The sequence below is a fragment of the Eleutherodactylus coqui genome, chromosome 8, assembly GCF_035609145.1.
Source record: "Eleutherodactylus coqui strain aEleCoq1 chromosome 8, aEleCoq1.hap1, whole genome shotgun sequence".
NCBI classification, from domain to species: Eukaryota; Metazoa; Chordata; class Amphibia; order Anura; family Eleutherodactylidae; genus Eleutherodactylus; species Eleutherodactylus coqui.
The window spans coordinates 137,691,630-137,705,143 of NC_089844.1; the positions used below are offsets into that span (position 1 = coordinate 137,691,630).

Here is a 13,514-nt window from a genome sequence, read left to right on the forward strand (position 1 = left end):
GGACAACCGTTTTGCTAAATGAGGCCTAATGTGCTTGGCTGACTCCAGGGTGGAGTTGGCTGCCATGTTTCAGTCAGCACAACACAAACCCACCATGGGGCAGCGCTGATCCTGCTTTCCCCCGGGGCAGTGCCCGCTTGTCTCAGCCAATCAGGAGGTGACAGTAATTGCTCTTGAAGGGAAGTCCTCTCCCTGTATTTACACTTTTGTGGATGGCCGTATGTTATCAGGATTTGGTCGGCCAGGTGCTGATCGCGACTTTTTTTTTTTGCTTTTCAGGGCTGTTTTATTATCGTTAGCTGTTAAATGCGGCCGTTATCCAGGTATTTCTCCCCTTAGCTTCCATTTTAATCGACTTCCCCCATAGTAGTAGCTGTTGCCATGGTAACCAGAGCATGCTCGCTGGATGTGAGCCGCAGGGGCCATTATATTTTCCCAGTGTGGCATTTGTTGCATTAAATATTGTCGCCACGGTCCCCAAAATGTAATACGGGTTAAGCTGCTTGCGCTGACAGATGCCGAGTTTACCTACTAACCCACCTACACCGGTGGACCACCGAGAGGCGCCTATATATAGCCTGGGCAATGCTTATCTTCAACCTGTTCCTTCTGTGTAAAGAAAAACTCCTTTCATCTCAAGACTAGAAGGGGAAGGAGGAGGGGGGGCTCTCAAGAGTTAACCCCTTCCCCGCTGTCTGAAAAAATACACAGAGATTGCCATATGATAGATTGAAGAGCACTGACATACTACAACTCCCAGCACATTCACAACAGGCAAGCGCGATATCGGGACGCGGAACTCGGCCTGATAGAGCGCTTGACAATATGCAATTTTCACGACGATGCAAAGCGTTTTTAATCAAAAATCCCATCGCTTCTGTGAAATTGTGATCCGCACACGCGTGTTTCACACATATGAAGGGATGACTTCAAGGGAAACCGCATTCGCATGTACATCGCACAGCATGCAAGTACCATGCGATGGCTTTTAGGGTCTCATTGAAAACAATGGGCGAGGCGTTCCGAGATACAACCTGCGCCGATTTTACTCGTGTAAATGAATCCATTCAAAAGAATGAATTTCATATTCGTGCGAGAATATCGTTTGTATGAATGCGCCCTTTGCTTATTTTTAAATGAGCGTATTACAAGTGAGTGCGCCGAATTCACAGCATCATCGTATGTAATCCGCTCGTGTGACACCGGCCGTAGGATCAGGACAGATCTAGTGGCTGTAATTACACTGGCGATATTCACGCTCACGTTCTGCGCACTTTCGAGGCACACAGAACTCATGTGCAAAGAACCCATTATTTTCACCGGTGTATTAACATGAGCGATATTTCTATCGCATCAATAGCGCTAGATCGAAAAATCGTAGCATGTCCTAGTTTGCAAGAATCACTCATTATTTCCTATGATTGTGTGAAAAAAAATCACATTGCACTCACATGGCAAGCGAGACGGTGCATTTTTTCCATTTCAGCTACTAGAACAATATAATTTTTTTTTCACGTGCGTGAAAGACGTATGTAAAGGGATGCAAAACGCACGTTTTCATGTAGAAACGCGTTGCAGAAGCCTTAAAACTGCGCAATATTGGTCAGATTTTCTCTATCGCACTCGCCCGTGTAGATTCCACCATAGGGCTTATTCACACGAACGCTATTGCGCGCAATATGCAGTGAACAAAACCCATACATTTCAATGGGTTTGTTCACGAGTGTAATTTGCGCAAAAAAAAATACTTAGCTTGTTCTGTTTTCGTGCATATTGCACGCGAATATAGCACATAATAGACTAATTTAACTTAATTGCCCATTGAAATCAATGCAAGCATGCAGAGGCAAAGAATGCAGTAAAACACACATAGATACGTGCAAAAATGCACCGCCCATCGCGTTAGTGCACTTACGCCTGTGTGAAGCCGAGCTTAGGCCATTGCTCAGTGTAAACAGGCAGTTGTCATCTAAATGACTGCCTGTTCATAGTGAATGGACGCCGGTGGCCAAAAGAGATCCCCGACGCACTCCGCCTCCATTAACTGAATGGCTATCGGTCCTGTGTAAAGTAACCCTAACCCATTGGGTATTACTCCAGACATCCCGTGCCCAATGCAGGTATTGGGTATCCTAAATGAATCAGACTCCTTGGATAGGCATTATAATAAAGCTACTCTTCTCATGGAGCTGTGCGTATCCTAGCCCTAATTAGAAGATAAATAATGTTGTGATAAGATCTATCTATAGCCTGCTTGTTTATGGTCTCCAGATGCACAAAGTATATATCAGCAGAAGTCTAATTGAAAACCATTTTTTGTCGAGATTCCAAACTTCAAATCTGTTACCGCCCCCTCATACCGCCTGTAGCAATCATTAACCCTTTCCAATCCAATTAGTATCCTGGTTTTCCTAGGGAGCTTACTCTTTTTCTCTCACTATACAATGGCGCTATCTGCTGGCTAAAGCCAGTACTGCATGAGGTAACACGTTGGATGGGCTCCGACAGCAGAGAGGCTGGCAATATACAGTAAGAGAACCCCTAGGGATGTCTTCCAACATTGGAGCTGTGCAGCCTTAAATCATAATGTCTTAAGATGTCAGACAGTGGACTGGAAAGGGTTAAAGAGGTTGTACTAAGACAGACATTTATCACCTATCCACCGGGTAAGTGCTGAAAGTTGAGCAGCGGGGTCTCACCGCTGAGACCCCACTGATCTTGAGAACGGGGATCCCGTGTTGCTTCTTCCACCCACGTTGATGTCAGATTAAATGGAGCACTGGCCACTCATACATGGCCACTGCTACATTTATTTTAAGGGGGGCTGACGGCAATAGCCAAGTGCAAGGCGTTCAGCTATCACCATCGGCCCCATTGAAATGAATGCACTGCACATGTACGGTCTCGGCTCCATTCAAGTCTTCTCACTGCGGGGGACATGCCATAAGCCCACAGTGAGGAGGACCAGGGAAGTGGAACCCAAATTCTCTGGGTCAGTGGGGGCCTCAGTGGTGAGACCCCCACTGTCCAGACTTTTATCACCTATTCTATAGATAAGTGATAAAAGTCTATCTTGGTCATACGCCTTTAGCCCCTTAAGGACACAACGACTTTGGGGGGATTTTCATAGAAATGGCCATATGAAGGTTTGTTTTTTGCCTGGCAAACTGTAGGTATTATTGGTACCATTTTTGTGTACATATAATATATTGTACAACTTTTATCCATTTTTTGAAGTGCAGAGAGAAAACACACCTCAACTCCACAGTTTTTTTTTACAGTATAAGGCTTCACTCACACGAGCGTATATAGGTTGCGCTTTCACGGCCTGCCAATATACGCTGCCCATCTAATGCATTGGTTTACAACGCATCAGTTCAGATGGCCGTACTACGCCAGCCAGGAAAGATAGTTCAGGAACTGTGGCTGCATAGACTCCTATGGGAGCCTATGGTAGCTGGCGGAGAAGGGGTGGGGTAAGGAGTCTAGCAGTGTGTCTGCTAAACTCCCACCCACTTCCCTCCTCCTTTCCGCCCCTTGCCAGCTGTTTGCAATGGGAGGGGGTGGGTGCTTAGCAACTAGCTCCCGCTGTGCACTCTTGCCTTGGTAAGAGTCGGCAGAAAGGGGAAGGTAGTTCAGCAAAGCTAAGCTGTCTCCCCCCGCCCAAGGGAAATCTGGGCTCGGCGTATATGCGCCAGACCTGGGCCGTCTGAACGGGCGCACAAACTGCACATTTTTAGCGCCCATTCACCCGATTTTTGGTCACGCTATGGCCGTGATATTGCCGACTGCAAACCGCTACACCCGTGTAAATGAGCCCTTAATCATACAACATAAATGAGATGATACATTTTCTCTGCGGGTCGGTATGATTACGACAATACCAAAATGATTTTTTAGGTTGTTCCACTATTGCACAATAAAAATAGGGGTTTTTTTTCTCTATTGCTGCATTTAAAGTCTCAGAACTATTTTATTTTTCCATGGACATAGCTTTATGAGGGCTTGTTGTTTGCGTGAGGAGCTGTAGTTTTTATTAGTACCATTTTGGAGTACATACACCTTTTTTGATCATTTCTATTGCATGGGAGGCAAGAAGGAACAAAGTAAGCATTTTGCCTCTGTTTTTTAGTTTGTCAGTTTTTTTTTTACAGTTTTTGCCTGTGTGTTCAATTTATTATGACTACAATGATACCAAATATGTGAGGTTTTTTAATGTTTTATTATATATTTTTTCTACACTATTTTTATTTATTTATTTTGCATTTTTTAAGTCCCTGTAGGTAGGGAACTTGAACCAGAAAAGCTCTGATTGCTATGATAATGCAGTGCAGTACTTCTGTACTGCAATGCATTATTGCTCACAATAGCGATTATAGCCCATGGCAGACCTGGAACACCAGTGTCTGGCATCTGATTGCAGTGGCAACCCATTGGCCCTCCGCGATTACATAACGGAGAGCCGATGACATCACACTGATTGCAGCATGTAAGGCTGCCTGTCCACGGGCTGCCGCCGGGGAGCAGGAGCCAGCTGACGGTTCTCCACACTGAGCCTATCTGACAGATAGGCTCACCGCAGAGGATCACGGCATGCCGCGATTTGCCAGCCAGAATCGCTATGATTCTCCGCTCGTGGACAGGGGAGCCGCGCTTTAAATGCGTTCACTGCGTTCCCCACGGCCGGATTATCGCCGCGGGGAACGCAATGAAAATATGCCCATGGACAGGCAGCCTGAGGGCTCAACAGTGGGCATCGGTGTTCTCACCGATCCCCACTGTTGCAGCGGGAGGCTAGCTGTCAGTCACAGCCAGCTCCCGCTGCGGAATGGAGTGGGCTCACTTCAGGACGTAAACTTACGTTCTGTGGCATTAAAGGGTTAATATTACTGTCTCTTCGTGATAAGCCGATTTAGAGCATTGCACTACATTGTAGCTGTCATGTGTTAAATGCCATTGTTTTTGCACTGGGTACAACAGGTGTAATAAAATTGTTGGCATGATTGATCCTTGCATGGAGGGACTGATGGATATAGTTGTTGGCGGTGGACAGGCCATCATAAATCTCTTCCGGATACATTGGAAGGCCAGTGGGATAAACTAGAAAGCCCTTTGTAATCACATGGATCCACTTTCATGTCTCCAGACGTCTTGGAGGAAGCAATAGACAAAGCGGTTCCTAATAAAGGATTTGAGGATACACATTAACCCCCTCCCTGCCATCTGTTGCACACCACTGGATTCTGCAATATTTTACCATATACAGTCATGCAAAAAAAAAAAAAAGCAACATTATAGACTTGCAGGAATCCTCCCTCCTCTGAGGTCTATAATAAGGGCTGAAGACAATCCATAAGGTTCCTATTAAACGCAGAGTGTGTGTAGCAGCTGGGGGTGTGATATGCAGCCTGTGGGGGGTGACACTGCTATGTGATGCAGGGGGAGGAGAGCTACAAGTGACAGCAGCACACACATCCACTAGATGAGAGTGAGTGAGCAGAGCAGGGTGACCTGAACATGTGCTGCTGCTCTGCACCGCCTCCTGGCGGCCGTGCCCCCCACATCACACAGGGGGAGCAGAGTGGGGCTCTAGCAGCATCAGCAGCAGTCGTGGGGTGCAGGGGGGCAGTGTATTGGGGGTTCTGAGCTGCATCCTTGTGCCCTCCACGCCTGGCAGTGAACACAAACCCCAGCTTGGCATCACCCTGCATCACAGCTCCATGGCCCCAGGATGATCCGCTTCCTTCTGCTGCTTTTGCTGCTTCCAGGGGCCGGTGAGTACTAATGGGAAAAAAAATCAGGGGGTGGGCAAGGTCATGGGCATATACCAGCTGTACAATATATATATATACCTAGAGATCCAGTGTATCAGTGCACAGCCCCCACTCCATGAATATGGATCACACACATTTTACATACTCCGTATCTTCAGCTGCATCCTGTATACTGCAGTCTGTACCATGCCCACATGTAATGCTGCCTGGCACACATGGGCTATGTATGTAGCAGCTGTTGCATGCTACTGGCAGGTATATTACTGGATGTGTGCTGCACTTTTTGCAAATATGTTGCTTATTTTTACGTTTCATACTGCTTGCAGATTTCTGTCTAGTGTATGTATGTATATATGTATGTATAGTGTGTGTACACTGTTTTCATATGTATGACTGTGTCACATAGTAGATAAAGATACATATATGATATATGTATATACTATCTCTATGAATATTCATGTATAGATTATGTGTATGTTTGTATCTAAATTGAGCTAGACGTGTGTATACACTGCATATACTTGACTTCCACACAGAGTATGTGTGCACACTGTGTTCCTATGTATTATGGTGGATATGTTATATATGTATACATCATGTCTATACATATTAATATAGATATGTGTGTATGTTTGGATATATACTATGTTAGATATGTGTATACTCTGTTTGCATATGAGTGACTTCCACATAGCATGTGTGCACACTATGTTCATATGTATGTCTGTGTCATATTGAGGTGGATATGTTATATATGTATACGTAATATCTATAAATACTCCTGTATGTATAAATATGTGTATATGTTTGGATTTATACTTCGATATGTGTATACACAGTTTGCATATGAGTGACTTCCTTATAGCTTGAGTGTACAGTGTTCATATGTATTATAGTGGGTGTTATATATGTATACATCATGTCTATACATACTAATGTGTATATATAGATGTGTATATGTTTGGATATATACTATGTTACATATTGATAGATATGTGTATACACTGTTTGCATATGAGTGACTTCCATATAGTCTGAGTGTACACGGTGTTCTATGTATGTCAGTGTCGTATTGTAGTGGATATGTTATATATATGTCATAAATATGTGTATATGTTTGGATATATACTTAGATATCTGTATACACTGCGTATAAATAACTTCCAAATAGTATGAGTGTGCATAATAGTACGTCTGTACACTGCTTTCATATGTATGACTGTGCCATATGGTAGGTATATAGCTATATATTATATATCGTTTCTATAAATACTCATGTATGTCTTAGATATGTGTGCATTTGTTTGCATATGATTGACTTCTGTATGTATATTCATGGATATTATATATGTGAATATCACTCATGCGCATCATAAAATATATGCTGCTATATGGTGCCTCCATGCAGCGCTGTGTAACAGAGATATATAGGTCCGCACATAATACGGATCCGCGGATGGAACATGCCAACATTTATTTTCTGTTTATGTCCATATGAAAAAACCCTATATAATAATCACCCTTATTTCTATAGTGCATACATATTACGCAGCACTTTACATCACATGGTATTGGGTTCTGTCCCCATTGGGCTCACAGTCTATATACACCTATATGTATGTTTTTGGAGTGTGAAAGGGAAACCGGAGTTCCCTAGAGAAACCTACACAAACACGGGGAGAACATGTAAGAAGATACAGTGTGACCCCATAGACTTCTATGAGTGCCATACTACAACTCGGAAGTTGCATGGAGCCATAATACGACAGTGCCGAAGCCCATATATGAACATTTACATATAGTTACAAACCAATACGTACGCCTATAGATATATATATATATATATGACAACCTGCTCCCCTTATCCCATTCGACAGCCCCCAGTCGTGTGTCGGCTCACATAGGATGTATTGTTCATTTACTGTGCATGGCTCCCTTCCGCTGGATACACACTGCTCCGTTCTTAGTACTGAAGCCAGTTGAGGGGGTGTTGTTGTATCTAGACTGTTTAATTGTACATGACATCGTTCTTCCTGCGCCTGGATAGAGCGCTTTATCAGTAAATGTCATCCATGATGTCTTTGGGAAGCTCAGTGATTGGCGGCGGATAGTAGTGGTTGTAGTTAGTTGGTTGGTAGCCTGGTTGTTGTCTGGTGATGAAGTGGCACATGACAAAGGAACTGGCATATGATAGTGAACTGGTGTATAACAATGAGCTGGTTCATAGAATGAGCTTGTATATGGCACTGAAATCATATAAGGCAATGAACTGGTGTCTGGTGTATAGAAATGAACTGGCACAGACCAAGGCACTGGCATATGGGCAATGCTGCAAAGTAAGAACACTTTCAAAAATAGTCAACAGATTTTTGGCAAACAAAATGCAAAGTGACTGAACAGTAGAGAAATGTAAATCACATCAAGGTTTGCTGTGACCGCCTTTTGTCTTCAAAACAGCATCAGTTCTTCTAGGTACACTCGCACACAGTTTTTGAAGGAACTCGGCAGAGAGGATGTTCCAAACATCTTGGAGAACTAACCCCAGATCTACTGCGGATGTCGGGCGCTTCTGTCTCTTCATGTGATCCCAGACAGACTGGATGATGATGAGACGGGCTTTGTGGGGCTGTATCATCACTTTCAGGACTCCTTGTTCTTTTTTACACTGATGATGGTTGATAATGACATTGACTGTATGTTTGGGGTGGTTGTCCTGCTACAGAATAAGTTCGGAGCCAGACTCCTTCATTTTTTGAAAAAATTCTTTGAAGCATTTTTTCCTCACCTGTCTAACACTTTTGCACAGTACTGTATATGACAATGACTGATGAATAGAAATGAGTTGGGATTTGGCAATGAACTACCATGTTTCCACAAAACTAAGACCCTGTCCTATATTAATTTTTGCCCCCCCAAAAGGGCACTAGGTCTTATTTTCGGGGAATGGCTTATTTTACTTACCTAGCCGGCGTGGTCCGGGTCCCTCCCGCTGGTCTCCAAGGTTCCGTAGCTCCGCCGCGCATCCTGCACTGTTCGGCTGCTGACAAAACTCTACTTGCTGGTTGTGGGATTCATAAATTCCTTCTCCAGGAATGATGGCTCTGATTGGTTTAGCCAATGCTGTTCTCAGCCAATCAATGCAGTGCTTGCTGAACCAACGCGATGGCTGGGATTGACTAAGAGCAGCACTCGCTGAACCAATCACAGCTGTTGCATTGCTTCTGCGAGTGCTGCATTGATTGGCTGAGAGTAGCGCTCGCTAAACCAATCAGAGCCATTGCTTCCTGGGGATGGGATTTATGAACCCTGCAACCAAAAAACGATGTTCTGTTGGCGTCCGAGGAGCGCAGGACACGCGGCGGAGCTATGGAACTTCAGAGACCAGCGGGAGCGACCCGGACCGCACCTGCTAGGTAATGTATTGATTTTTTTTGTGTAGTCTAGCTAGGGGTTATTTTGGGGTAGGGCTTATATTTCAAGCCTCCCCGAAAACAGCCCAAATCAGGGTAGGGCTTATTTTCAGGGAACACACGGTAGTATATAGCAGTGGGATAGCAATAAACTGACAAGTGGCAATTAACTAGCAGCACAAGCGGACTATATATATCTATGTATTCGTGGGCAGAAACTAAATAAGCCTGTGTGAATGAGCCCGTAGAAGTTGAGGGGTGTTAAGCCAGGAGAGCCAGGAGGAAATTCAGCAGCACCTCTTTGTTCTATCCAACATCGCAGCAGAATCTCATCGAGACACACGGTGCCATAGATTTCCAAGTTATCACAAATGCGTATGCTTGTCCGATGTTGTTTCAAGCTCACGTTGCCATTGTTATTGTACAGGGCGGCCACGGCCACCATTCACTTATTAAAGCTGTCGAAAAGAAAATCAGTCTTTGTTGCTCATAGCAACCAATCACAGAGCAGCCTTCATTTCTTATGTATGATTGGTTGCTATGGGCAACAACAATTTTTTTTTTAGTCCTCTTTCATAAGAGTGTGGTTCAGGGAAACTGTTCCGTGGCCACCGTATGCTTCACACACATTGTCAAATTTCAGATGCCATTTCCGAATGGTCTTGTGGTGCTCGAAAGTCAAGCGTGCCTTCACCGTTTTATTTGACTCTTCTGATGGCCACATGGTGACTTTAGCTATCGTGCGACTACTGAGACAATAAAGTACTAAATATTGCCGCCATAAAATTAATTCCGATTTTAACAAAGGGCATAGATAACCAATATGGGGTGTGTGTACAATGGGCCACCTTGTATATACAATGGTAGGCTATGACTTTCATTGGAATTCTTCTATTAGCCCATAAGGCATTAGGGGAAATAGGTGGTCCTCAAAACCTGAAGATCTAGATGCAACCTGTGACTTGGCCATGAGCAGCCGACCGGTCAATCAGAGAAATGTATAAGATACGTATATTGGATATGAAGCGTCCATGTTACCCATCACAACCAATCAGAAATCAAATATGGACGATCATTGGTTACTATAGGCACAAAAGTCGCTTTCTCTTTTCGAACAGTGTTGACACACGAGGTTTATTACTAGAGATGAGCGAGCCTACTTGGCCACGCCCCTTTTTCGCCCGACTACCGCCATTTTCGAGTACTTCCGTACTCGGGCAAAAAGATTCGGGGGGCCCCGTGGGTGAGTGGGGGGTTGCAGCGGGGAGTGGGGGGGAGAAGGAGAGAGAGAGGGCTCCCCCCTGCTCCCCGCTGCTACTCCCCGCTCTGTCACGCCTCCCCCCGGCGCCCCCCGAATCTTTGCACCCGAGTACTGAAGTACTCGAAAATCGCGGTGCTCGATCGAGTAATTACTCGAAACGAGTAGGTCCGCTCATCTCTATTTATTACCCTTCTGTCAATAAACCCACTTCACTCATTGATCGATATCTGTACTTTTGTGATGCCATCCTGGCACATTTGATCAATTTTGCCCCAGATCTTTGATATTTAGGGTGGCTTGCTCACCTCAGCGCAATGTATTTGCGCTATGAACAAGGTTGATGGGGTAGATTTGCACTCGTGTCTGCACATAGTACTGGGCTTTTTTCCGCACGCAGGGCCAGTTCACACGCACATGTGAAATATGCCTCCCGTGGTTTAAAAGGCCTTTTAGCCTAATGAGGTCCAGATGTGATCCTTTTTTCACAAAATTATGCAGCATATTGCGCCTTTGTGCGCACATTGAGTGCGTATTTGTGCACCTCCCATAGACTTCTATGGTGGCCTTTGCTGCGCAATACGCAGAAAGACAGAGCAGGACCTACTTTTTTGTGCATGCGCACAAAAACCGTTAATGAGGACGAACCCAATGGGTTCTATTGTCTGCTCATTGCGCACGTATATTTTATGTGGTCATTTGAGGGAGCCACAGACTTGCACCCCAGTGTTTAGGATATGTTTGGTAGGGTATCCCTTACTAGGTGCTATAAAAGTAGAAACACTGGAGAAATTAAAGGAGTCATCTCGTTTTATATAAATAGTAAATTCTGTAATTTCTTCCCCATTTTCAAGAGCTCTGCTTGCCTTCAATGAAATAGATCATTCTTATTTAAGCCTGAACAGACCTAATACTTCTCATAGCTGAGGGTTTGTATAATTGTATCCAAGCCATTTCTTAGTTATATGTGTTCCTAGGAAAGCTGGGTGACCGATTTCCAAGATATCATCTTAGGACAGTGCCACCCTAAAGTCATTGCTCTTCATCAGCAACCTGTTAGTCTATGGAGGTGGCATGTATTTAGCAATAGTTATGGCTAAAACCCATTATTCGAAAGCGGGTGCACATACTTTTGAATATATAGTGTATGTGTCCATGTTCTAGTTTTCTAAGCTGTATCCTTACAAGACAGTTACTGCTCCTGTAAGTACATCCTTATATTTCATGGCTCGTCATATTAGATTCTCCTGCCCCTATCAGTTTAATTCCGGCTCTGCCGCTCTCTGATATCCCACTTATGGTGACTGTAGGCACTTAACGGGATAAACTCAAAATGGCTTGCTTAGCGATGATGGCTGCACAGATCTGCCGGTAATTAAGTGTTATGGTCGGAATAGGATTAGGGTTTCAGCTGACTCCATCTAATTTTCCTTCCCATCATCTACTGACTGTTAGCTTTGTCAATGACTTAAAGTGACGTTGAAACCAAAAATATCTTTATACTGCGGTGCAAATATGCAGAACTGGCACAGAAGAGCCTCAAATCACTGTGTCATACTTAATGTCCCCTGTGGGGGCGCTGCAGGGGAATTGAACACAAGCTGCTACAGATTACAGCTGATCACTGAGGGTCTGGGCCAGGGGAAGGGGTTGGGGGAGCCTCAAACCTATTGGTTTTTGGAGAAATGGGACTATAAATGCTGGTGGTCCATAGATGCCACGTATCATACCTGCATGACTCAGACTGATGGTTTCCCCAATAACCAAGATCTAGGATTATTCTTGGCCAGTTCCAGAAAAGAAGGAATTCTGAACCAAACGTTTGCTGGAAGAAGAATTGGACGACCATATATGTATATTTTCCATAATGTGATGACTCCAAACATGGGTGCGCCATCCATGAGAGGAGACCTTCACCCCATCTGGCACACCTTCTCTGAATGCAAGTGGGCAGCATTTTGTTCGGCATACTATCTTTAGAGAAGATAGAACTGTGTGGGCATGTCTGGCATCATGGCTATGAAGCTGGCACTGTAGGGACTACCATGAAACTGTCATTAAGGGAAATTTTATGAGGCTGAAACAATGGGGGCTACCATGATGTTGGCACGATATCCTTTACTACGAGGGTGTCTGGAATTATGCTCATTACTGGGAGAATACTATGAAGCTGGCACTATAAAGACTACCATGAAAGTGGTATTGCGGGAATTTCTACGAGGCTTGAACTATGAGGCCTACCATGATGTTGGCCTGATATCCATTACTATGAGGCTGGCAATTTGGGACTACTATAAGGTTGGCATCCTGACTTTTAGGATACATGGCTTCCTTTCGTGAGCCTGGTACTGTGGGCACTACTATAAGTAGAGCATTACGAGATTGGCACTCTGGGGACCAGAGCATTCTATGAGAACTACTACCACTATGGCAGTCAGTGTTGCTTTAGGAGTGGGAATAAAAGTAGTTAAAAGGGTCTTCAGAATCACAATATTAATATCTGTCCTTACTATAGGTCATCAATATCAGATTGTATAGGGACCGACTCTCGCCACCCCCATGATCAGTTGTGTGACCAGGCCGGGGTACTTGGGTGGTCTCTTCGGCACCTTTATTGTTTACACTGTTCCATACAGCCGCACCTTGTAAAGTGAACGGGGAAGACCCCACAACTCCTGCCCCACTATCTTCAATCAGCTGCTCGGCGGGTGGGTGGGGCGGGGGCAACGACTTGCACCCCTACCAATCTGAGATTGCTGGGATTGTCATACTGATGGCCGATCCTTGTGATTGATCATCAATCTCTTTCGCTATAAAAGCTCTCCTTAGCGCCACTGATGGGGCTCATATGTGATCAGACTTCTCACAACAGGTTTAGTGCTTAGTTTCCCTCCACTTTGAATTTGCGGAGTGGAAGCCGCCAACTTACTCTCTACCCATAGATGGAAAAAAGCTAGGATTGTCACAAGATGTCGGAGCCTTGAAGTTCTCCTATTTCTTCTATTTGGGGTGCATGGATAATAAACAGTGTTCTCATTTTCTTTGGCCTGTAAGTTTGGTATTTCAGCTCTG

The 13,514-nt window shown here is 44.5% G+C and overlaps 1 protein-coding gene across 1 annotated transcript in view; it reads left to right on the forward strand.

Moving 5' to 3' along the window:
* Positions 1-5,464: 5,464 nt before the first annotated feature.
* LOC136576899 (mucin-4-like) overlaps positions 5,465-13,514 on the forward strand; it is a 53,586-nt gene continuing 45,536 nt past the window's right edge. The window contains exon 1 of the mRNA XM_066576534.1: positions 5,465-5,774. Coding sequence (XP_066432631.1) covers positions 5,732-5,774 — 43 coding nt within the window. The 5' untranslated portion in view covers positions 5,465-5,731. The remainder of the gene's footprint in view (positions 5,775-13,514) is intronic.